We start from the raw sequence: 22,847 nt of genomic DNA, 5'->3' as shown, positions 1-22,847 counted from the left end.
GTACCGGTGTGGCGTATCCTTTCCCGCTTCGAGCCTTTTACGCTTCGAGCCTTTTACGCTTCGAGCCTTTTACGCTTCGAGCCTTTTAACAAGGTTCCAACTTTCGCATTATTGGTAACACGCTGTTCAAGACAACTTCTATTGTGCGCGCGACACCCAGAGCTGCAAGGTGGCTTCTCAGATCTTCTGCAGCAAATATCATTCACGAACAAGATAGCTTCAGAGAAGCTTAAAAGAGAGACTTTGGGACCAGTTTCCGGACTGAATAATCAGGCGTCATCGTACCTTCCTACCAACTACACTTGCCACATCCAGATCTCCATCAGCTTCATCACGTACACGAAACATCACGAGCGTGCTTATTCAGGCCGTCAACAGCATCTCAGCAGCTTCCAACCACGAATTCTACCGTATTCGTCTGTGACCGCCCCGAGTCATCGTACCCTAGGAGCCCATTCGTCCGGCCGGCGCCATGGCTTCATCAGCGGTCCCCAGTCCGGTGACCCCGCCATTCGACGAAATCTCCCAGAACCTCACCAACATCACTGGCGCCAGCAACGCCACGGCCGGCGCATCACCAGAATGGGATCTCGCCAGGGTCGCCAGTCTCCTCACGATGGAAGGAAAACTCATCTTCTCCGCCCTCGCCATCATCTATGTCGGCGCGCACGGTGCTCTCCGCCGTCCCCCGTCCGCAGCTCCCCCGAAGCGGAAGACGGGCGAGAAGGCTGACCGCAAGGAGGACGAGCCCATTACGGAGGGATTGATGCCCTCTGACGCCATCGTCTTCCCTCTGTTGGCAGGCGCCATGTTGATCGGACTCTACTACCTCATCCAGTGGCTCCAGGACCCGGCTATCCTCAACAAGATCCTGCGCGTGTACATGTCCGTCGCGGGTGTGGCAAGTCTCACGACTCTGATGGCGCATGCGTTGAGAGTTGGCTCGGGTTTTGTGTTTCCGAACTGGGTTCGAGAGAAGGGTGTATTGTGCCGGGTTGACGATGACCGGGAGACATATGTCAAAACCAACGGCAATGACGGCGAAGAGACGGAGGTTATGACGACCGGCAACCCCCTGCCATCCGCTCTGCGCAAGATCTTCCCCATCACAGCAAAGGTAAACCGCCTCCTCTGGGATGTCCGCCATCTCCTGATCGACGAATGGACCGTCAAGGCCAAGGTGCATGGCTTGTTTAGGGAGAAATTTCACCTGTCCGTCACGCACATTCTCGGTTTCTTCCTGGCTTTCGGCACGGTGTCGGCGTACTACATGACCGGATCCCCTTTTCTCTCCAACATCATGGGTTATGGCTTCTGCTACGGCACGGCTCTGATCATGTCGCCGACGACATTTGGCACTGGCAGCTTGGTGTTGATGGGCCTCTTCTTCTACGACATTGTCATGGTATTCTACACGTAAGTTACCCCAAGCTCTGATATGCGTCGAACATCTGCTGACAGCCAACAGGCCCTACATGATTACTGTCGCCACCAAGCTCGATGTCCCCATCAAGCTCCAGTTCCAGTCCGCTTCTAGATCAAGCATTCTTGGCCTCGGTGACATTGTCGTCCCCGGCATGGTGATGTGCCTGGCGCTGCGCTTTGATATGTGGATGCACTATCAGCGCCAGATCAAGTACGTCCCCACCGACTTGAAGTCGCACAAGCAGGACACCATGTCTGGCGATGTCGTCACCGTCAGTGAGACTCAGCACGTTGCGCAGAAGGCCCTCTGGATTGACATCACTGGCTGCTGGGGCGACTGGTTCTGGTCTTCCTCGTGGAGTGGCCTTTTCAAGGGCGATAAGGAGGTCGCCCCTACTGTCCGCGGTTCGACATTCAACAAGACTTACTTCAACGCTTCCTTGATCGGCTACGCCCTCGGCATGCTCTTCACCCTCGCCATGTTGACCATCTTCAAGCACGGCCAACCCGCCCTGCTGTACCTCGTTCCAGGCGTCCTCGGGTCTCTCTGGCTGACGGGCTTGGTTCGTGGCGAACTTAAGGAGATGTGGATGTACACCGAGGACGGAAGCCTGGACACTCGGGACGTTGTTGTTGAGCTCGACGGCAACGGTAACGTTCTCAAGGAGATCAAGGATGACGAGAAGGATGAGAAGAAGCGCAAGGCCGAGGAGGAAGCGAAGCGGAAGATTGAGGAGGAGAAGGCCGCGGAGGAGAAGAAGCTGGCTGACAGACAGGAGGCGGAGAGGGATGCTGAGAGAAAGGAGTATAGCATCGTCTCGTTCTCGGTCACTGCTCCCCTTAGGAAGGTGAAGAGTCATTAGTTCGGTACGGGAGCTCAAATCTCCGGATGTTGCATGGAGTTTATCGCATAGATAGGGAGGGGTTTAGAGGTATAAACATAATTATCTGACTGCAGGCGCAGAACGGTTATTATGAAGCGTACTACATTTTGTCGCCTGTCCCCGATATCTATTGCGCTATCCAACTCCTTAGTTGAAGTGATTATCATTTCTATCATTGCTATTGTCCACCTCGTCGTGGACGTTGTCGCCATAGTCGTCGTGGCCGTGGTCGTCGTCCTCGTCCTCGTCGTCCTCGTCGTCCTCATCGTTATCATATACTGTCTGCTACTGGCTACTGTTCTTGACCAATGTGAAATTGTTCATGTACCTAAAGAACGAAAAGGGGACGTACCTGCGCAGATAATAGAAGGAGAGAATACAGAGAACAAGCGCGGCGACAAATGCAGCGCCGACCCTAAAGAAGCAATGGCAGGCCCATGAATCAGTGCTATCTTTATCTTCGTTTACCTATGACCCAAGTCTGTTCTGTGGACTGTAGTGCCACATTACTATGACAGCTTGGATCTCAGCTTGAATTCTTATTCTTTTGTTCTTCGTCTCGTCATTGAATGGGCGGTGCCATATGTTAGAGAGACTGGGTAACTGACGCTACCTCATCGTACCTGTTCGATCTCTCGACCGCGGAGGAAGGGGAGCTTCGTGGTCTCACGGGCAGGAGTCAAGGCTTAATCGGATAGGTCTGTGTTTTCTTATCCCAGGCCGATATCAACCGGACTTACATCTGTATTGTCCTCAGCCTAAAAGTTTGGAGGGAGCGAATCGAGAATGTCGATATCGTTGGGATTCGTATCTACATGCCATGAGCACATGGAATCCACTTCCAGAGTTAGTAATCCGAGCGTACCTCGTGTAGTAAAGACCCGGGCATCTTTTCAGCATCATCCATTGAAGTGTGGGCTCAGATTTTCAAGTCAGTCCGCCGGCTGCTGCTGAATCTGGCAGGGCTTCTGGGCCTTAAACATGCTAGGAAAGACCGGCCAATGAAGCGGGAAGGTGCTATACTGGCAGCCATTAGGTCACCTTCCCTTGACGTTCAAAGTTGACCTAGGTAAGAAGGTGTGCCTGCCATTGAGGAAAGAAGTCCCCCGTGGTGACTTCCGCGGCAAGAGAAATGGGAGACCAAGGGGCACAAAACTCTTGCTGGTCGGTGGGAGCCTTTCCTGTTCTTCTTTTCTTCTTCACGACATCCTAAACCGCCATGGCTCAACTTTCAAAGATTTCTCGCCTGGCCACCGGCATGGGTGTGTTCCTCTGTTTTTGTACCGCATGGACTTTACCTATTACGGGGGTTTCTGTCTTGGCCAGTCGCGTCAGCGGAGACAAGTCTTCCTTCAGTTCCTGGCTTGTGTTCCATCTGGAACTTTCCTTGGCCTTCGCGGTCCTTGCCATGAAGTGGGAACTGGGGAACTTGTTGATGAGGCTGTACCTGGACAGTCAAGACGAGCCGATATGCGGGAACGAAGAAGGGCGGGTTGTCAAAGCGTTCTGTCATATACCCAATGGACTTCGCCGTTGGATCCTTGGGTCCGGCGGCGTGCCGGAGGGTGATGGTTCGCTGCGAGCTGTCTGATCGATGAAGCAATCGCCTAGTGTTGCTGAGTGGACGGTGACCCAACTTTGCGCGGATTCGTTGTGACAAAAGCAGAGAGGGGTGTCGTCACTCGGTGGGCAGGAGGTCAATGGGTGGGCTTGGGGTACCAAAAACAAATATCGACGTAAGTCAAGCAACTCATTTGCCCGCCAAGTACTAACGCATGTCAAAGACATCATGGGCGGCGGTTCGCGTCGTTCCCGTCTCGCTCAGTTCCTCGGCCACGGCGCTTTCGCGACTTCCCCTATCCCACAACATGCCGGTCGCCAGTCAGGAACGACAAGGACGATAGTGACGACAGCGATAAGAAAATATCGACGTACGTGGAGCGAATGCTTTGCTCTTTAATTGCTGACACATTTCGCAGACATCATGGGTGCGTGACACTGGCTTTCCCAGTATCTCTCCTACAACGGGATGCACTACTTCGACAACGTCTTGGATCTCGTGTTCTTCTCGACTCTCCTGAACGTCTCCCAACAGCTTCACCCCCTACTTCATCCCAATACAATGTCCGCGGCGACGGAGTCTACCCGCCCTCTTGTGGCTATGTCTTCAGACACCCCCGGAACGCCAGCAACGACTTCACCACCCCCCTGACCTTCAGCTACCCGGCCTCAGCCCCAACCACCCAGCTACCGCAACATTTGGGGTCTCGCTATTCTGCGCAGCTTGCCTGGCCTTGGGGCTTGCGGCAATTCTCCCGCATGATGACGGACAACTACCTCGTTGCTTCTGCTCGGCTTGCCAGATCTTGGCCACCCTGATGATGAACCACTACCACAATGCGTCCAACTCCTGGCTCAAAGACAGCGAATCATTGCTATTTATACACAACAAGCGCAATACACATGGAAACATGATTAACGACAATTGTCGACGGCGATGAAAGACCACATCCATCCTCAGCCCGACACTGTCCAAGGCCGACACTTCGGCCTCTAGGCGACAATCTCCAATCTCCAGAGGCACCGCGCAACAAATGTATTATCTTAAGGCCCGGATCTCGCATGAACACAGTGAAAGATGAAGTTGCAAGAAGACTTCTTTGGGATACATTTCGAGTACGTGTAATCAAACCTTGTCTCTCAAGCATGAACAGCGACTGATTGCCGGTGTAGTTTTGAATAAAATTTGGTTACTGCTGTGGAACAGCACTGTGGAAAATTCAGAGGTTGGGAAGGAAGTTGAGAGAAATTCACTGCCGGGATTGAATGTACGAGTTGAGTGTTCCGGGATAAATGGACCAAAGTCCTGTTCAGCAGCAATCCACATGCATTGCTTCTTCTCGACAATGGTTCTTAAACAGCTTGTGTTCTACTAGGAATATTCACACTCCGCTTACTTGGAATCCCCCGCCTCCTGCCCTGACGCAGAGGCTTGACTGAGACCTTCGCAATCCATCGCAGTCGGTGCTATGTGCCTGCCGTACCATTCCTCAGCCGAAGATACCCCATTCCCGTCAAGTGCGCGAGGCAACAGAAATGCACAGCAGTCTCCTGAAAGCCTGAATGCCCAGTAAAGTATAATCGCAACATACACAATCCAGAACATCTTAGCTTCCGAGCGCACATACCTCCAATCCAGACAAGTCCGGGTGGTTGCCGTATCCTTGGGTGACGCAAATTGTGCAGTTCCGCACAAAAATGGAGTGCGTTTGTCACTGCATCCTGCCGAAGGGACAGGTTCTTGGCGGAGAACTTCAAGTGCACATACGTAGTGTGCTTCTTCTACCAACTTAAAAGGTAGACAGAAAAGCTTGGGCTCTTTGGATCTTCTGTCAGAGAACTGGGTCACAACCTCGTAGTACATTCGTGCGAACGTGCGAAGCTCGTCATGCTCTTCTGGTAATATTGTTCCCAGCTGATGTGAGTCTGATGGAACTCGGGCGCCTAGCCTGCGTAGAATCTGCCGAGCATAGAGCTCTATATCAGGCACAAGTTTGTGGTGTCGGTTGGCAAACGAGCAAATGATCTCGAAAAGCCAACGTATTGGAGGGTACTGTTCAGAGGGATACGTATAGGCGGGCAGTTGCTTTCGGACGATGCAGCCGGCGAGAGCGAGAGCAGGCCGCGCTGTAATCGTCCATAGTGCCACAAGAAGAACCCTGGTCGACAGAGGGACGGCGCTAAACACGAAGTTGTTGAAAGGAATAAGGAAGGCGGTATGCTGGAAGTCGACGAAGTGACCGCTGCTGAAGTCTCCACGAGACAGACCGATAACGCAGTCTATAGGAAGAAAGACGACGAAGGTGACCACAGCTGTTGTCGCATAGAATAGAAGGGCATAGACGAGCCATTCTGCGAAGAAGCTGCGACAGAAACGAGACACAGAGCGCGCAGTGGCTTTTGATGACCTCCATTGAGGAGCAGGAAAGCGTTCCTCAGGCGGCATGGTTGATTGACGCGGCTTTTGCTCCATGGCGCAGTTGTACTCAAGGACCAACAATCGGCCAGAAAGGCTTGGTGATATACAATAGGTGTCAGATCTTAGAGTGAAAGTCTGCGCTCTGCGGAGGGCGCCGTGAGCAATTGGAAATCAAGAAGGTGCGAAGCGTTTGTGAGGTTGATTCTCGGAAAGTCTCGTCTCTGTTTTTAGCGACCCTTGCGGTTCGACGCCACCATTGAAGCCAAGAGCAGACTAGATGGCATCAGGATTCGCCCAGAAGTTGAAATTACAGGAAACTCGTGGAAGTTTCGGATACTTTAATCATGAGAGTCTTCAATTTGATCTACAGTGGTGTTTTCCTGGTCATACTTCTACAGTCCGTAGACTCCATTCTCGTCGAAGAACACCAAGAGTGCCTCGCTACCCCTGACATCCACCGTTCCGTCGACTTTCTCGATAACCATATCTCCTACTGGCTGGCCTTGAGGGAATGACTGGCCACCGAATGTTGCCAGGTTGGTGTCGCCGGTGTTCACATAGGGCGCTGTCATGCGCTTCGCATGGATGCTCTCCCCCTTTGCAGCATCCGCAAGAGAAGTCACATCAACGCTGACAGAGAAGTCGGAGGTGGAGTTGGCATAATAAGGCTTCAAGTTGACGAGTGCAATCTTGGAGATGGCATCGTCAACGTAGAAAGCATAAGCGGCGAAGCTCTCGGGGTTAACGCCAGAAGGCGCGTCCAGAGCGCGAACCTGCGTCCCCTCAACGGCGAACGCCTCGGCCATGAACAGCTGGGCCAGGAACGACGGCAGCGCGCGTGCTGGGCCGCGCTTGAGGCTGTCGCGCGGGTAGAGCATCGAGTACGTGCTGTACCCAGGGCTGCCGTTTTCGCCGGGCGTGTTGCTCTGATCGCTAGACTGGAGCACCAGCGTGGCGCCCATGTGCAGGTGCGTCGCGGACGCGTTGCGCGTGGCGTAGATGAGCTCGCTGTCGACGACCCAGAGGGCCTGCGCGAAGGTGTCGGTGACGTTGGGCTTGCCGGAGCACGAGACGGAGTTGAACTCGCCAATGTTCCAGCTCTTGCCGACGTCGAGCGCCGCGCGGGCGGAGGGGTAGATCTCCTCATCGCAGTAGCGCACGAGCTCCGTGTGGTTGAGGATGTTCTCGATCGTCGCGCGCACGTTGCGGGCCGGATCGCAGGTCGAGAAGGGGTACGAGTGGATCGAGTAGACGCCGACCTGGTGCTCGGAGTCGACGCCGGCGGGGATGAGGGCGATCGGCCGGACCTCGAGGCCCGAGTCGTCGGTGGTCGCGGAGGACGCCCACCAGCGCTCGCTGGTGAGGTTGTTGGTGCCGGTCTCGTTGACGGCGGCGTCGATGGCGTGGGTGTACTCTTTCCACTGGTCGACGTACGCTTGCGTTGAGTAGTTCCAGCGCGTGGAGGCGTAGTTGGTCGGTTCGTTGCCCAGTTCAAAGTACGAGATCTTGTCGCCTTGATACTTGGTGGATGCCACCGCGAGGTCCCTCGCGATGTCCAGGCTCTCGTTGCCAAAGTTGAGCGTCGATATGAACTTCGTGCCCTCGGGGAAGTTGTCCCAGCTCTTGTAGTAGTTCGGACCTACCGTCGTCCGCCACACGCCGCCTTCGGGGCTGGTAGTCCGAACGGAGTCGGGGCCTTCCGGGTCGAAGATCATGCTGTCCATAGTGATGCCGCCAGGACGGATGACGGGGTGTCCTCCATGCTCGTGGATGCGGTCGAGGAGGCCAAAGGTGAGGTTGTTCGGGGTCGTGGAGTTGCCAAAGAACTCGACCCAGAAGGCGGGCTCAAACGAGAATGAGGCGAAGGAGTTGGTGTGAGGGATTGAAGCTCCTGCGGCTGTTCTCGGCACGTTCAGGGTTGAGGCGCTCGAAGTCGAGCTTGCCGGAAGAGCGTGGGCTGCGCGAGCGGCGAGCAAGGCCGTGGCACTCCAGAGAAGACCCATGATGACAGGCTACTGTGTTTCGAGGGCGGAAGAGAAACCTTAGACGTGGAAAGACTGTTCAGGTGCATGGAGCCGCCTGATAGCGCTCTTATATCATGGCTGTATGTTGCCACGGACGGACGAGATTGCACCGACAAGACGGAAAATGACGATGCCATGGTGCCGGGTCAACCTGAATGGACTCGCTAGTGTCCTCTGATCCTTCTGAGTGCAGAAAGTGACCCTGTCAAGGTTCATGGCATCATGGGCAAGCCACTTGCCAAGGGATGTCACCTTTTCAAAGCCAATTCAAGATGATTGAAGACCATGATTGGCGCGCCAGAGGTCATCGCGGGGAAGCGGGGAAAGCTCACCCCACCGACCCCAGATCGCGCACAACGTTGATGCGGGGATCTCGGCTCCGAGCTTCCGAAGAGACTGTTGATAATGAGCTAGCTGGTAAAGATTGTACAAATACGAGACTAAGAGACGATGTGGGCTGTCATAGGCCGCAGCTGACTCTGGGCGCGGTGTCTGCCATGTGCTTTCTGGGTCGGTTCAAGGTTTAGCTGTCTCGAAACCCTCTTACAAGCTCTCGTCGCTGTCTTCCAAGCCCTCATTCGACGTCTCCTTCAACTTGCGGTGACAGGCCGCGTACAATCTGATGTAGAACTCATCCCGAGCCACCTTTGCTTCAGAGTTCCAGTGTTCATCTCCGACTGAATCTCGAAGCGCAGGGGTTGACCTCTCTTTCCAAGCCGAATAGGCACGAGCCGCGCTTTCTCGCCATGACTGCCCTGAAAGTTGCGGAAAATACTGTTCGAGCGTTGATATGTTACGAGTGACTCCAAACTGTGGCACAACCATGTCCCATGTCTTCATTTCCCACCGTACCATGGCTTCGATGTCCGACTTCTGTCTCGCAGGAAACACTTCCCGCGGTTTCCTATCGACGAAAAGAGTGACTATACAGTCGATTGCCTGCTCCAGATGACTACACCCAGTCGAGCTCTGCTGGCATGGCTCGTATTTGGGTCTGTAGTCCGGTTGATCTTGCAACGTCAGGTGTGACTCGCTTCCGCTTTCATGACTGTCGCTATAGTTCTCATCGTCGCTTTCGTTCTTTTCGTCCTCGTCGTCTTTATCATCCTTCTCACTATCACCTTTATCGTCCTTGGTCTCCGAGTCGACTATCATACTTGTCTCAGCCCCGGTCTGCTCGGCGATTGTCTTTTCATTACCAAGCTCTTCATCGTTTGTTTCTTGCCGCAAAAGATTCCCAGGATCATGGAGTACCAAACCATCAATCTCTTTCTCTGGTATGAAGACGCGTGAAACAGGTTTCCCAACCTTAGCAACCGGGAACTTCTGTTCCATAAACGCGAAAACAGGAGGTAGCCGCAGAAGCCTCGTAGTCATTCCGTCTGCAAGACGGACGGGCTTGCCATCTTTGTCTTTGAGAGTAGGGTTCTCATCTCCGTCAAGGGGTAATGACGAAGGGTCGTTTTCTTCCATGTACTTCCAGACGGCTTCGAGGCGATCTTGCTCGGAAAGTATTTTAGCTTCAAACCCATAAAGAAGATCATCCTTGCTGGTGCTTGAGATCATGCCGTACTGTGATGACTCATAGGTCTTTTGCCGAGGGTGGACACCTTTGGGATACGCTCTGATGGCTTCAAGTCGCAGCGGTACCCCGATTCCATTCTGTGAGACGAGGTATTCTGCCCATGCCTCCACGCGGTGGTGGATTCCCCATGATTCATCGTAGTAGAAGTGCATCACCGTTGCCAAGTCGTAGGCTGCCCGCGCCACAATCTCGATTCCTCGGTTGATTGTACCAGGTTGCCAAAGGATTTCGTCGAAGAATATGGAGACGATGTTGATTACGGCTTTCTTAGCCCAGTGATGATGAGGGACTCTAGAGAAATGGTGTCCGATGATCATTTCAATGGCCTGATCGAGGCTTTGTAGTCTCTCTACCCGTTCGTCATACGTCTCCTCTCTCTCGCTTTCCTGTTCCTGTTTTGCATTATTCGGGAGGTCGAGGGTGTCGTACGGCTGCTGAAGAGAAAGTGACGCCTCATCCCAGAGAAAATCGGGAGCGAGTGCCTCTCCAACTTGCCCCTCTCGATCAAGAAGGACAGTATCTTCCTGACCAAATTCCAGATCAACGTCTCCGTTGTTAGCTGCTTGGGTGCCTCGGAGAATGCTAAGAATGCCAATGTTGCCAGTACTTGCTGCACGAAGAGCAACAGCCTTCGCATCGTGACCATTCAAGTTGAGCAAAGTGACATCTGCGCCCCTCGCCAGCAGGCTACGCAAAATGCTGTAACGGTTCAACTTGGCAGCGATATGGACGGCTGTATTGCCCCGCAAGTCAGTCGCGTTGATCGGCGAACCTCCGTCGAGAAGCCCGTTGACAATGTCGGCAGATCCGCTAATAACCGCACAATGCAGCGGCGTCCCGTACACATTGTTCCTTAGATCCAATATCGGCGATTTCTTTAGAAGACCCTCTGTAATTGCACAAGCGCCCATGAGACAAACTCTGTGGAGGGGCGAAAGCCCTTCCTTATCGGTGTGGTCAATGTTTACTCCCTTTTCTAGAAGCAAATCGCAGTTGGCCGAAGACGCGCAGTAATGGAGGGGCGCTCGACCCCATTTATCCTCTACATGAAGTAGCCCGGGACGGCTCTCTAGGATCCATTTGGTGGCGAGACCTGAGGCTCCAGTGACTGCGAGATGGAGCACAGTTCTTCCCAGATGGTCTCGAGACGGCGTTGTGGAGGGCCGAAGATCTCCAGTTTGCGACTCGATGAGCTTGGGAATCAAGAGGGCGTCAGCAACATTCCGTCTTGCCGCTAGTTGACAAGCAAAGTGGAGGGGATAGGTGAAAATGTTGGGGTCGTGCGGCGAGCGAAGCGGTGTGCTTGCAAGTCCAGGTTCAGCTCGCAGAAGAGCTGCAACAACATCCGCATCCTGCAAGTCAATGGCCTCCATAATGGCTGTCCTCCCATCTGAATCATGCATATTCAGACATTGTTTGTCTTTGATGAGCATGATCGTCTCGTCTAGCCTACTCGCGCGACTGGAACCGTGCATGGCAAGCCGCTCGAGGGGCGTGGAGAGACCAAGAACGCAACCGAGTGGTCCGAGGCCTTCCCACTTCTGAGACTCAGAACTTCGCATGAGTTCACGCAAGATATCGCTGCAATGATACTTTGCCGCGACATGGAAGGCCATCCATTGGGAGCGTGAGTCTTCTGGTGGGTATTGAGACTCATTGTAGACATAGGCGAACGGGTCTGCACCCAAGGCGAGGAGCGCCTTGACCGCTGGGAGACTGTTAACTGATTCGCTGAAAGCGAGTGGAGTTCCCAGCAGTTGGACAGGCCATTGTAGATGGGCCTCGCGGATTGTGCTTGCGGGGACATTGACAAGGCGCCGTGTCAGCTCTCCGGAAAGCCTTTCGGTAATGTCCTCAAGAGCGGCTGATTCCCAAATCATGAACAGCCAATGAAATGGACCACATCCGTCAGAAGTGCAAGAAGCTAAGGAAGCTCCTCCAGACAGGAGATCCACGGCGGCTGCTGGATCCCTATCAAAAAATGCCTTGGCCAGGGCGGGCATTTCCTCCGCCAAGGCTCCTTGCGCTCGCAACAACCCCGAGAGTTTTGTGACATACGATTCGTTTCTCGGCTCCGTGACCGCGTCTGTCTCGGAATCAAATAGATCACCAAAGACTGCGGCAATAGGGTGACTTTCAGAGCGAGCGGTCTTCGCAAATTTGTGTGACTCTTGTAAGTTTCGCTCTGTTCCAAACCCCAAGTAGTAGCAAAGCGCAATTTGCCAGCTTATCGGGCCTTTATCCTTCGCTTGCTTGCTGGAATGACTCTGTTGAAATCCTCTAAATATTTGCTGCTGGTGATCCCAAAGAACCTCCTTGCCTGTGTCTATACGAAACATCTTGAGAAGGGTTAGATGTTTGCTCCATATTTATAGCCAAGATTTAGATTAGGATAGGTGTTTTTATCTCTCCTCGAGGGCAGGGACGAGACGGACAACGACAGAGCCGATAAGGCCAATAGGGACTACAAGAACGATAGAGACGACAAGGACGACAGAGACAATAAGAATGAGGGCAGGGACGATGAGCGATAGTCAAGATGATATGGACAACGATGGGGAAGACAAGAAGAACGGAGACAATAGAACTGATGGTTGGCCACTGAGGACAAACTTCGCCCACACAGGCCGAAGCAGCCCCTCAGATAGTCCAGGCCAGGAATGCTTACCTCGTATGTAGGAGTAGGGATGTCAAAGTGTAGTGCTAAGTCAGCTTCGAGGCCACGTAGATCTCCGGCACTAGATCAATAATAATTATCAGCTGCAATCCCTGCTCGTATTGATGGCTAGAAGACTCACGTCCACCTGGTGTAGAGCGGCAGATCCCGTACACTTGAAGCTCGTTTCGATGGATCTGCCTGGATAGTCCTGTGGAGAACGATTCGGATGAACATGGCGGTACCCAGTTGTTTGGCAGGCATGCATTGCTTGGCGTAATCAAGGAGTTTCAATGGATCAATAGGATTTTGATCCTCCTTATCGACATGTCCATGTCCGTGATGTGCGAGCCAACTTGTGTATTCCTGGCCGCCCAGGCAGGCTTCCCACACCATAAGGCCAAAAGCCCAAATATCGCATTTCGACAGGTCTTTGCGTTCTATTGGGAAAAGATCCTGAGTCTTGACTTCAGGAGCGTTGTAGCTGTGATGACCATAAGCCAGAGACCAAAGCATGGCCTTATGAAACTTACAGAAGAGTGCCCCCGTACTTGATGATCTCGTTACTTTGGCTACCTGCCTTGTCATTCAAGATGATTGCGTGACCAAAGTCTGTTATCTTCGCAAGAGCCTTGGTTGGGCGATCCCAGGATGGGAAGACCAGTGCATTATCCAACTTGATATCGCCATGGACTATGCCACATGTATGCAGCGCCGACAAGGCCGAAGATACGTCGCCAAGCAGAATCTCTACGTCGGCAAGACGAGGCTTGGTTGTTTTGATGTACTCTCTTAGTGTCCCAAGTGATGCGTATTCGACGACGAGATAGGGTATGACTGATGCTCCGCGAAGGCTCCATCCATATCCAAGGGCTAATGGGAGGTTAGGGTGAGCTCTCAAGGGAGGATGTCTCATAATCTGAGCCTCGAAAATGACCGAGCCTAGTCTACAACGGAATAGCTTTTCATCAGATACATCGTCGATCTTAAGCTGCTTGACGGCGACCACGCATTCCTTGACCGCACATCTCTTCACGACGTAAGTCTCGCCTTCGCCTAGCACTTCCTCCTGAGTGAGCTCCTCTTGCGGGTATCGTCGTATGTTAAGTGCGCTGACGACCCTGAGAACATCATCGAGACCGTGAGCATTTTGGCGCTGTTGTTCAGAAAAGATTGCGCAGGTTAAACTGGATGTCGAAGTCCGCGACAAGAATGTGTTCCAGCTTAGCGTCGTGCCAACCGATTTTGTTAGGTGGTCCATGGCCTCTGATTAGTATCTGATCGTCTCCCTCGCCGCTGTCTTTGTCTTCGTCGTTGTTATTGTCGTCGTCGCCGTCATAATCGATGACCTCGCGACAATACCCCATGTACTGGCGAAAAATTGTTTGATTCGGTTTCTCTCATGAGGAGATTGCACTAATGATTTTAGGCAGCACTGAGACAGCGCAGAAGCTGCGCACGGAGAAGGTCCATGACTGTTCTGAACAGCAATCTGATTGGGTGACCCGAGGTAAGCAGGCCTAGTCAGCAAAGAAGGTCGTCGAAGGGCGCCGGCACTAGTGAGAAAGCGCCGATGAACATGCCTTCAGCCGATTGACCAAAGGATGATTGAATCTTGCCCAGAAAATTACAACGGATTACTGTGAGTATCAGATAGGTTCAAGTTTGGGTGCAGGCGTTCACATAGATGCAGGAAGCCCGCGGCGTACCGGTGTCAGGCAGCCTGATTTAAGGCTGACACACTACCACACACTTTCAGCTTGGCGGTGACAACAATTATTAGCCATTCAGGCTGTGTTCGCCTCAAAATCTGCCTTGCTGTGCATGAAAGCCGCATCGGAGCCTTATGCATGGGCAGGCGCAGCTCCATTCCGTGCCGCGGTGTTTCCGAAGCGCCTTCATTCGTCCAGTCCAGCGAGCCGAGTGATGACATATCAGATCATACGGGCGTCAATCTGATTGCTTCTATAATATAAACGGATTGCTAGATTAAGAACTCGTAGCGACGCATCTAGTTTCGAGTTTGAAGAGAGGCTGTGCTGACGATTTGATTCCATTTTCGCGTGAAGGCCAAAATCTCAACTGAAAGTAAAGATACTTTTATGGGCTGAAGTGGATACAGGATTCCATCTGCATTTGAATCAATCTGTTATGACAATCAAAGTAGTTTAGGTAATAGCAGGAGCCTCGGCACTCAGCCTACTATCTCAAGCTCGTTCGCAAAGCTCCGGCCTCCATGGCAGGCCTGAATCTCATGTTCAAAAATTTCGAGTCACATATGACTGGAGTGCCGAGGGTCTTTAAATATTGCCTTTCGCTTCCATCTTGATTGCAAATTGAAAAATGCGGGGACTTATCAACAACGGCCGTAGATGTACTGCTATTGCAGAAACTGATGGGTGTCTGAACTATGCGTTAATACCACCTTGGATTCTCATCCACAAAGGTGAGAGAACCCTGAACCATATATGTATATCTGGCCCTGCGACTTCAAGTCATTCGGGTCGTTGGATTTGCCTTCAGCCTTCTTGGGAAACCCTTCAGGCACCCTGCGATGGAAACACTAATCTTTACTCGAAAAAGGCCCCGAAAGGTTTTCAGGCAGCTTGATGGTCTACTCTATTTGATCTTTATCCTTTCAAATCATCCTTTAAACTACATGTACATTGCCATTCTATTCGGCATATTCTTTCGTTCTTCCGCGACGTTGATATAAAACTTCAAACTATTCCTCATTATCCCCACTTTTGAACCTCATAGTACGTGAGAAGAAACGACAACTCCTAATTCAAACACCACAATAGCATCTGAAGGAATATCAAAATCTCCTCAGCAAAGATGGCCGGAGGGAGTTTCTCTTCCTTTTCCCTTCTCCCGGGCGAGATTCGAGATCAGATCTGGGACTTCTCAACACGTCCCATCGGCGCCCGCGGAGTCCAATACTTCTCAGCTTTGGACGCGTGGGACAACACCAGACCGATTCCAGAAGCATTCAAACGACACACCATCAGCCGGACCTCAGAGAATCAGAATCAAATTCTTGCAGCCCCCTTAGTAGGAAACGAGGCATCTTGCCCGTCCTGGTACGACGCCAACCGGTCGACCTATGCTATCGATGCAGGACTTTGGACCGCATGCAAAGAGTCGCGCGCGGCAATGTATCGACGCTACAGGCAGGAGGAATGGCTCGGCCTCCGTAAAAGACGACGCAAGCATTACGACAACAATCAGATAGATCTTTAAGCTTCGATAATATCTAGCGACTCGAAAAATGAGCAAATGCCGGCAACCTTCAATGCTGAGTCCGACGGGAGAACCCAATCTTTGACTATCTTACCCAGGTACGATCTCATACATCTCGCACCGCAGGAAGCCCGAGCGGATTGGAACGCATTACTTCGATACATGCCTTTTTCATCTCCGGAGTTCGGCTTCGATGGGATCCGCCACGTCGTCATGGACTTTGATCCATCGTGGAGCCTTAAGGAGCTTGGAAGATATTGGTTGGGGTGGGAGCGCAGTATGAACTTTGAAGAGCACACTGAAGAAGACGAATTGGACATCCTTCGCTGGGAGATGTACGACTGTTTGGCCAAAGCCACACGAGAAATGTACTATTTCTCGAACCCGACGGTATGGCTTGTAGATCATCGTCTTCGGCGCAAGAGCACCGTTGTCGACGAACACATGACGGAAATGGTTTTCGGGCGCGACTTCGGATCGTGGCACAAGGAGCAGCTGGTCTTTCATGCGGCAGGTTGCAGGTACTACGCCATGCCTGAGCATTATGCCTCTCAATTTTGTGGCTACGACGCGGAAGATGATCCCGGTTGCGACGATGATGTGTTTAGCTTCGTGAGTAAGCTGGAAGACATGGGCGCTCGACAGGAGGCTTTGGAGAACGGGGGCGATGACGATGGGTCCGACGACGAGAAGGAATATTATGCGACGACCCTAAGAATTTTGGTATGTGAAAGGGATCATACCTAAGTTTTGGTTTTCAGGCATGGATAACTACAGAGCCATAGCTATCTTGGAGACTCTTTTTGGTCCTTGGTAATAGTATTCATTATCGACGTCAATGCTTTTCCCATCTCATCGATCACTACCCACAACCTCTTCAGCTTCGTGTCGTTTTCTTTCGGAATCCAAAACTTTTAGACATAGCTCATTGAGACAATGGCGAATTGTGTTTACTTTTCAATTTGGTTCTTGACTCACGACTTGAGCACGGCGGTAGCAAATGGTCCGCCTGAGAAAACTTCAAGAATGATAAGTTTCGAGTTCTAGCCCTGAATTATTCAGGTGATCACCCAACAGCTCAACCTCAGGGAGTCTGCGGCTGTCCATCCAAGGGCCTGGAGTAATTCAAGACAGAAGCCCTCGAGAATCTCTTCCCAACCCTCGCCTCATACACAAAGACCGGCGACCCCAGAACCTCAACCTCCCCTCCGACTTCCTCGGAATGTCTCTCCTCTCCAACAGAGCTCCCAGAGGACTCGTTGCTTGAAATCGATAATGAAAGTCTACGTCCCCTGAAACTTGCCTCGTCATCCCTCACGCTCTTCCGAAGAGGCACAGTCGAGATGGGCGACATGAGAAGGCTGGACGGGCATCTGGGGCGCTCTGCTACCACAGTCGAATCGGGTCGTGGTTCGGGGATGATTCCTGTATCAAGACGACGGAGACGGTACTCCTACGTAAGTCAGCAAAGTCCCCAACCAAGCTTTGGAAATCCTCACCTCAAGTCCATCCCTCTCACTCTTCTTCTCCGCCCTCACCACATCCCACGTCCTCGCCATCAAAACTCCAACCCTAACCAACCCCGGCACCACAAACACGCCCACCAAAACCACCGCATGAACCCCCAGCACCACCAACCCAAGCACATTCCTCGTCCTCACCTCCGCAACAACCCCCGGCAGAAATCCCACAAACATCCCCAAAACAACCAACCGCGCCGCGCTCAGCGCCCCGCCAACCCTCAAAACCGGCACGCACCGCCACGTGAAGCCCATCACAAGCAGCTGCACAACCTCGCACGCCGCCAGCACAAGCACCTGCACCACCCCGGCCCCCGGCATCTGCAGCCCGCCAACCGCCGCGCCGCGGACGAACATGAGCGCGAATATGGCCATGGCGTACCGGTCCTGGCTGCGCGACAACCTGCTGGGTGTCTGCGGCGTCTTGGACGCGTCGAGGAGGAGGTAACCCATGTTCCGCGGCGAGTTCTGCGTCACGCCCCACCACAGCGCGGCGACCAGCAGGGCCACGACGAGGGCTGTGAGCACGGTGTGGTAGAGGGGCAGGAAGGCTGCGGCCGAGAGTTGGTAGGTTGACCACGCGGCCACGGGGGTGAGGAAGTAGGTGAGGAAAACGCGGAGGACGGTCCAGACGGTGCCGCGCAGGCCGGGGTCGGTGGTGCCGCGGAGGCGGGCGGCGCGGGCGCGGTTGCTGGGGCGGCGGAGGGCGAGCTGGGCGGCAGCGGCGGCGGCGAGGAGGAGGAGGCCGACGAGGGTGAGCGTGTTGGCCCAGCTGCGGGGCGTGACGGGGGCGCCGAGGATTTGGGTCATGAGCTCGAGGCCTGGGGACGCGGTGAGGGTGCCGTTGACTTCGTAGAGGGCGTCTTTGAGGCCGAAGTAGGGGGTCGCGGAGTGGACGGGCCCGCGGGGGATCATGAGGGTGGACCAGCTTGAGGGGGCGGCGAGGGGACGGAGGCAGGAGGGGTAGGGGATTGTGAGGGCGGTGGAGAGGAAGAGGAATTGGATTGTGGTGAGGCATTGGGAGATGAGGGTGAGGTGGGTTGGGGAGGGGGAGGAGATGAAGGGGCCGTTGAAGGTTGGCGAGGGGGTTTGGAGGGGGAGGAGTTCGTGCCAGAGAGCGAGGAGGAGGGTTAGGAGGAGAGTAGCCGGGGAAAGGTATTGGGCGATGGATTTGGCGATTGGGGAGAGGGCGGGAGTTATCGTGGCGGTTACGCAGGTGAATGGCTGCGAGAAGGATGATAGGTGTAGGTTGAGGTCCCAACTGTCGATGAGAGAAGGCGGATGGAGGAGGAATGTCATTTGGTGGCGGATGAGGGCGACATCGTGGTTCGGGTAGTTCGTTTCGTGGCAACTGGTCGTGAGATTGTGTACCGTGTAGCTCTTGGAGGCCGTGAGGCTGGTTATCTCGACAGTCGCCAGTACGTTTGAAGACGGGACAAGATCGCAAGTTTTGACGCCAGGATAGCTTCCCGTGAGGTTCAAGTGGAGTTTCGTGACGGCATCAGAGTTATCGAGGGCGGCTCTGAGACCTTCAGGCGTGAGTCGAGTGTTCGACGAGGCTGCCACCTCCGAAGAAATGGCATCGTAGCAATCTTGAAACTGGACGTAGGCGGCACTTGTTGTTGAGGCGAGTGTATTCAGTAGCAGGAGAGTCGATCCTACGCGTGGTGATGTCGGTACTCGCATAGTGAGCGTCTGGTCATTCAAAGTTGTCTTTCGCAAATTCCAAAGAAACGAGTCGAGAGGTTTCAAAGACTCGGGGAGCATTGTGATTTTTCATAATGACACAGATACGAAGGGGTGTTGTTGGCAGGTCCACTTATGATCCCCGGCCTTCTCGTATCCAGTGGATCGTGGGGGCCGGTACGAGATCCCAAGCCAACAAGCACATGAAAATAGAGTGAATATCCACGTGGAAGGGGTCTCCAGCCAAGCGCTAACCGAGTTTTACGTCTCTTTCGGAGTCTTAGTCCGTTTGCGCTGCTGGCCTATTGTCGTAGTCTTCTCAACGCGTACCAGTACGTCGTCAGAGGAACGAATCAAGAGTGTTGCTAGCCGGCCATTGTCCTCAATCTTGGTTGCAGTGCACTCACTACATCGATTAGCTGCGTGGTGTCTCCGTAGGATATACGGATTACATACGTGCGCGGTAGACACTGCCCATCTAGCGGAACTCCAAATCAAAACATCTCGCGGGATTTTTTCTGCAACTCGTCGAATATACTGACGGACAAATTTGTAATTTGACGCTTTCTCCGGTCCGGAAGTCAATGCACCTTCTGCGACCGGCTCCGGCGGCGACGCTAGACCCGCAACGGGGGCGGCCAGGACCGACAGCTACGGGGCCGCCACAAACTCTCCTTTGACGACGTGCTGACTTTGCACCTGCTCAACCGGCAAATTCGTGCCGATTGGATGCTAGGTAGGCTAGTGTCCGTCTCATTTCAAGTACACAGCGCCTAAGCTGGCCTTGTCTGTAGTCAGCTGAATATTCTTGATGCGAAATGCAGATCAAGTGGTTGGCTGCAAAGAATAGGCCTTGGAATGTGCAAGGGCGGGGTTAGATTGCATCATCCGCGATGTCAGAACCGCTACACTCCGGGTCACAGGCCTGCGAATAGGCAAAACCTACAGAGAGACGATGGCGAAGTTGACCACGAATAAACTCATGTATTAGCGCACGAAGACGCGTGTCTGATTATAGATCAGAGACTAGATAGGTATCAAGATGGCGAGACTCTACAAAAACATAGATTCGAATAAAGCCTCAGATTTGCAACACCAAACATCCCCCTTTATGGCTCGAATGACCGAGCTGTTGCAGATTCACATGCCGCTTAAAAGACCTTGTCAAGCCACTGTCTCCACTTGGGCCAGGTGGCAACCTTGGCGCGGTAGGCGTGAATCTCATCCCAGTCGTGGTCGCGGCGGCCAGTGTCGAGGTCGATCTGGGAAAGCTTGAGGAAGCCCTGGCGCTTCCAAAGGTAACCGCAGGCCCAAAAGAAGAGGACAACGGGCAGGGCAAGGTAGGCCTTGAAGAAGTCCTCAGCGGTGGCCAGGTCGGCGCTGCCGGGGGGCGCGATGGCGACGTAGAACTGAGCGAGAAGCGAGATGAAGATCAGGAAGAGACCCAGCCAAGAACCGGCAGTTCCGCCGATAGCACGGAAGGGAAGCTCGTCGAGAGTGTGGCCTTGTGCCTCCCAGGCAGCGCGGAAGCGAATGTGAGCGGCGCAGATGGATCCCCAGGTGAAGAGGGCAGCCAGACCGGAAAGAGACAGAAGCCAGTCAAAGACAACGCCACCGGAGGAAGCCAGGCGGACGTAGGCAAGGCCACCAAAGGCAAGGTTGAGGATAACGGAGTAAAGAGGACGGCCAGATCGGTCGATGTAAGAGAAGATCTTAGGGGCGTATCCCTGCTGGGCAAGGGCGGTAAGGGTACGGGAACCACCGTAGACGCAGGAGACGCCGATAGAAACGACGGAAACAAGAATGACGACGTTCATGAAGCTGTCGTATCCCTTAAGTCCAGCATCGAGAGGAGCCAAGACGAAAGGGGAGACACCATCGGCATAGGGGTTGGCGGAGTTTAGAAGACGTTCGTCGGTGGAGCTGACGAGGAGGCCGACGAAGGTAAGACCCAGAACGTAGAAGCTAGAACACGTTAACGATGAGCTTGGGGTATCAGCTGAAGTGTGAGGCTTACATAGTGATACGCCAGAAGACCTGCTTGATGGCACCCGGGAGAGCCTTGGCAGGGTTGCTGGACTCAGCAGCAGCCAGACCGACGAGCTCGGTACCAGAGAAGGCAAAAGCAGCAGTAACGAAGACGGAGCAGAAACCGCGGAAGCCGTTCTGGAAAGCACCAGGATCCCTCCAGAGGCGGTCACCCCAGAATTCGTCGTACTTTCCTCCCTCAGGGCCACCGCCGCAGATGAGAACGAGGGCAACGATCATGAAAATGACGGTGGCGATCAGCTTGAAAGTAGAAGAGATGAACTCCTCCTCAGCGAAGCCCAGGGTGCCGAAGACGTTGATGAATATGATAAATAGCCAAAAGATCGTAATCCATACTGCTGTACTGATTTCTTTGTTCCAATATTGTATCGTAAATGAGCAGACCGTTAGTTCGAGTGGTAATACGATGACCCATTGAAAGACCTGCGGCGTGTTAATTGAGATGCGCGAGGCGGTAGGACGGATGCGACATACGTAATTCCAGCCCATGGCAAAACCCCAGGAAGGATCAAGGAAGCGGATAGAGTACGTGTAGAAACCACCAGAGACAGGGTACATGACAGCGAGTTCACCGAGAGCGTAGACGACGTTGAAGATCATGACACCAGCAATCAAGAAGCAGATGAGGACAGAGCCAGGGCCACCCTTGGTCAGGGCGCTACCGGAACCGACGAAGAAACCAGCACCGATGGAACCACCGATGGCAATCATCTGCAAGTGACGAGGCTTCATGGAGCGATCAAGCTCGACCTCACCGGTACCATAATCGCCTGCAGAGATAGAGTTAGCATGCGGTCGCAAGTGTGAGGCACGGGTGATGCGGGGTCGCGACAGCCAACGTCGCCATGAGGGGAAACCTACGGCGCTGGAAACTCTTGAAGTTGAGACCATTTCGGGTCAGGAAGTCGTCCTCGCGGAAGTTCTCAGGAACATGGCCGGTACCGGTGGCGGCCTTGGTAGTGGTGCCCTTCTCGGAGTCGTAGGGGTAATTAGGCGGCGTAACGCCGACATCAGCCTCGTCCTTGGACATTGTGAAGCTGTCGCCAATGGCTCAAGGTTAAGGGAAGAGACCGAGAAAGGAGGTATAAACAGTTGCACGCTGGCGCTTGTCGTGACTGGAGCCCTGGTCGACGACAGAGGGTGTTACTCTGCGAGGTGCTACAAGAGTATGAGGGGCAGGAGGGACGAGAGAGGGGAAAGAGAGGTGAGAGACGACCGACGCGGGAGGCCGTTTATTAAAGAATCGAGGCAAGCGTTGACGGGAGGAGCAGAGCCAGCAACGGGAGCGACATGTGCAGGCGCAAGGTGCAGACAGGGAAGGGGACCCGATGCCAGGACAGACCAGGCCACGCCAAACATAGGAAAGTGAGGGTAGGGATACGGCAGGCAGGCAGGAGGACCTGGAAGGTAAGGCAGGCAGGAAGGACGGGGGAAGGAACGTCCTCTCGCTCGAGGAAGGGACCAACCAACGTCCTCACCGAAGGGTTGACTTGATCCAACTGATGGGAAGCTGCACCGTCGACCAGGGTCCCCGGAGTGGTGAGCCCTCTTCCCTACCTAGGTTCCTTCCTTCCGCGACCCTACTTGAGGTACGCTCAAGGGCACCTTGCCCATCTCATGTTAGCTTCTGCTGGTTTTTATTTCTTCTTCGCTTCCAGGATGGGTTCCTCCCCGGGAAATCACCCATGATAGCTGCGCCGCTAACGCGCAGAAAGCAACAGGACTCGACGCGCACTCGAACGAATCAGTGATGTCTTGGCGGCGATTGGACCGGTCGGTCAGCCGTGATAGCGGCG

At 53.6% G+C, this 22,847-nt stretch overlaps 8 protein-coding genes across 8 annotated transcripts; 3 read left to right on the top strand and 5 right to left on the bottom strand.

The window, feature by feature from the left end:
* Positions 1–472: 472 nt before the first annotated feature.
* Positions 473–2,363, top strand: SPP1-0 (Signal peptide peptidase 1; the record flags this gene model as incomplete). Its single annotated transcript, XM_037327003.1, has 3 exons — positions 473–1,416; positions 1,469–2,273; positions 2,358–2,363. The coding sequence occupies 3 exons, from the start codon at positions 473–475 to the stop codon at positions 2,361–2,363; spliced, it is 1,755 nt and encodes a 584-aa protein (XP_037174342.1).
* A 3,686-nt stretch (positions 2,364–6,049) lies between these two features.
* On the bottom strand, positions 6,050–6,220 carry CGCA056_v011756 (uncharacterized protein; the record flags this gene model as incomplete). The annotated part of the gene is made up of 1 exon (XM_037327002.1): positions 6,050–6,220. One exon carries the CDS (start codon positions 6,218–6,220, stop codon positions 6,050–6,052), a length of 171 nt encoding a protein of 56 aa, XP_037174343.1.
* A 460-nt stretch (positions 6,221–6,680) lies between these two features.
* CGCA056_v011755 (Beta-glucuronidase) lies at positions 6,681–8,291 on the bottom strand (the record flags this gene model as incomplete). Its single annotated transcript, XM_037327001.1, has 1 exon — positions 6,681–8,291. One exon carries the CDS (start codon positions 8,289–8,291, stop codon positions 6,681–6,683), a length of 1,611 nt encoding a protein of 536 aa, XP_037174340.1.
* A 564-nt stretch (positions 8,292–8,855) lies between these two features.
* On the bottom strand, positions 8,856–13,814 carry CGCA056_v011754 (Serine/threonine-protein phosphatase 6 regulatory ankyrin repeat subunit C; the record flags this gene model as incomplete). The annotated part of the gene is made up of 4 exons (XM_037327000.1): positions 8,856–12,236; positions 12,566–12,635; positions 12,696–13,037; positions 13,087–13,814. The coding sequence occupies 4 exons, from the start codon at positions 13,812–13,814 to the stop codon at positions 8,856–8,858; spliced, it is 4,521 nt and encodes a 1,506-aa protein (XP_037174341.1).
* A 1,577-nt stretch (positions 13,815–15,391) lies between these two features.
* Positions 15,392–15,796, top strand: CGCA056_v011753 (uncharacterized protein; the record flags this gene model as incomplete). The annotated part of the gene is made up of 1 exon (XM_037326999.1): positions 15,392–15,796. The coding sequence occupies one exon, from the start codon at positions 15,392–15,394 to the stop codon at positions 15,794–15,796; it is 405 nt and encodes a 134-aa protein (XP_037174339.1).
* Positions 15,797–16,009: 213 nt separating this feature from the next.
* Positions 16,010–16,543, top strand: CGCA056_v011752 (uncharacterized protein; the record flags this gene model as incomplete). The annotated part of the gene is made up of 1 exon (XM_037326998.1): positions 16,010–16,543. The coding sequence occupies one exon, from the start codon at positions 16,010–16,012 to the stop codon at positions 16,541–16,543; it is 534 nt and encodes a 177-aa protein (XP_037174297.1).
* Positions 16,544–17,182: 639 nt separating this feature from the next.
* On the bottom strand, positions 17,183–19,083 carry CGCA056_v011751 (uncharacterized protein; the record flags this gene model as incomplete). The annotated part of the gene is made up of 2 exons (XM_037326997.1): positions 17,183–17,249; positions 17,555–19,083. The coding sequence occupies 2 exons, from the start codon at positions 19,081–19,083 to the stop codon at positions 17,183–17,185; spliced, it is 1,596 nt and encodes a 531-aa protein (XP_037174337.1).
* A 1,070-nt stretch (positions 19,084–20,153) lies between these two features.
* On the bottom strand, positions 20,154–22,081 carry inda1-0 (Amino-acid permease inda1; the record flags this gene model as incomplete). The annotated part of the gene is made up of 4 exons (XM_037326996.1): positions 20,154–20,967; positions 21,020–21,474; positions 21,526–21,821; positions 21,913–22,081. 4 exons carry the CDS (start codon positions 22,079–22,081, stop codon positions 20,154–20,156), a joined length of 1,734 nt encoding a protein of 577 aa, XP_037174338.1.
* Between the last annotated feature and the right edge of the window lie 766 nt (positions 22,082–22,847).

Source organism: Colletotrichum aenigma, assembly GCF_013390185.1.
Source record: "Colletotrichum aenigma strain Cg56 chromosome Unknown KSG_Cg56_contig08, whole genome shotgun sequence".
In the NCBI taxonomy this organism is placed as follows: Eukaryota; Fungi; Ascomycota; class Sordariomycetes; order Glomerellales; family Glomerellaceae; genus Colletotrichum; species Colletotrichum aenigma.
This window is presented reverse-complemented; position numbering and strand designations above follow the sequence as displayed.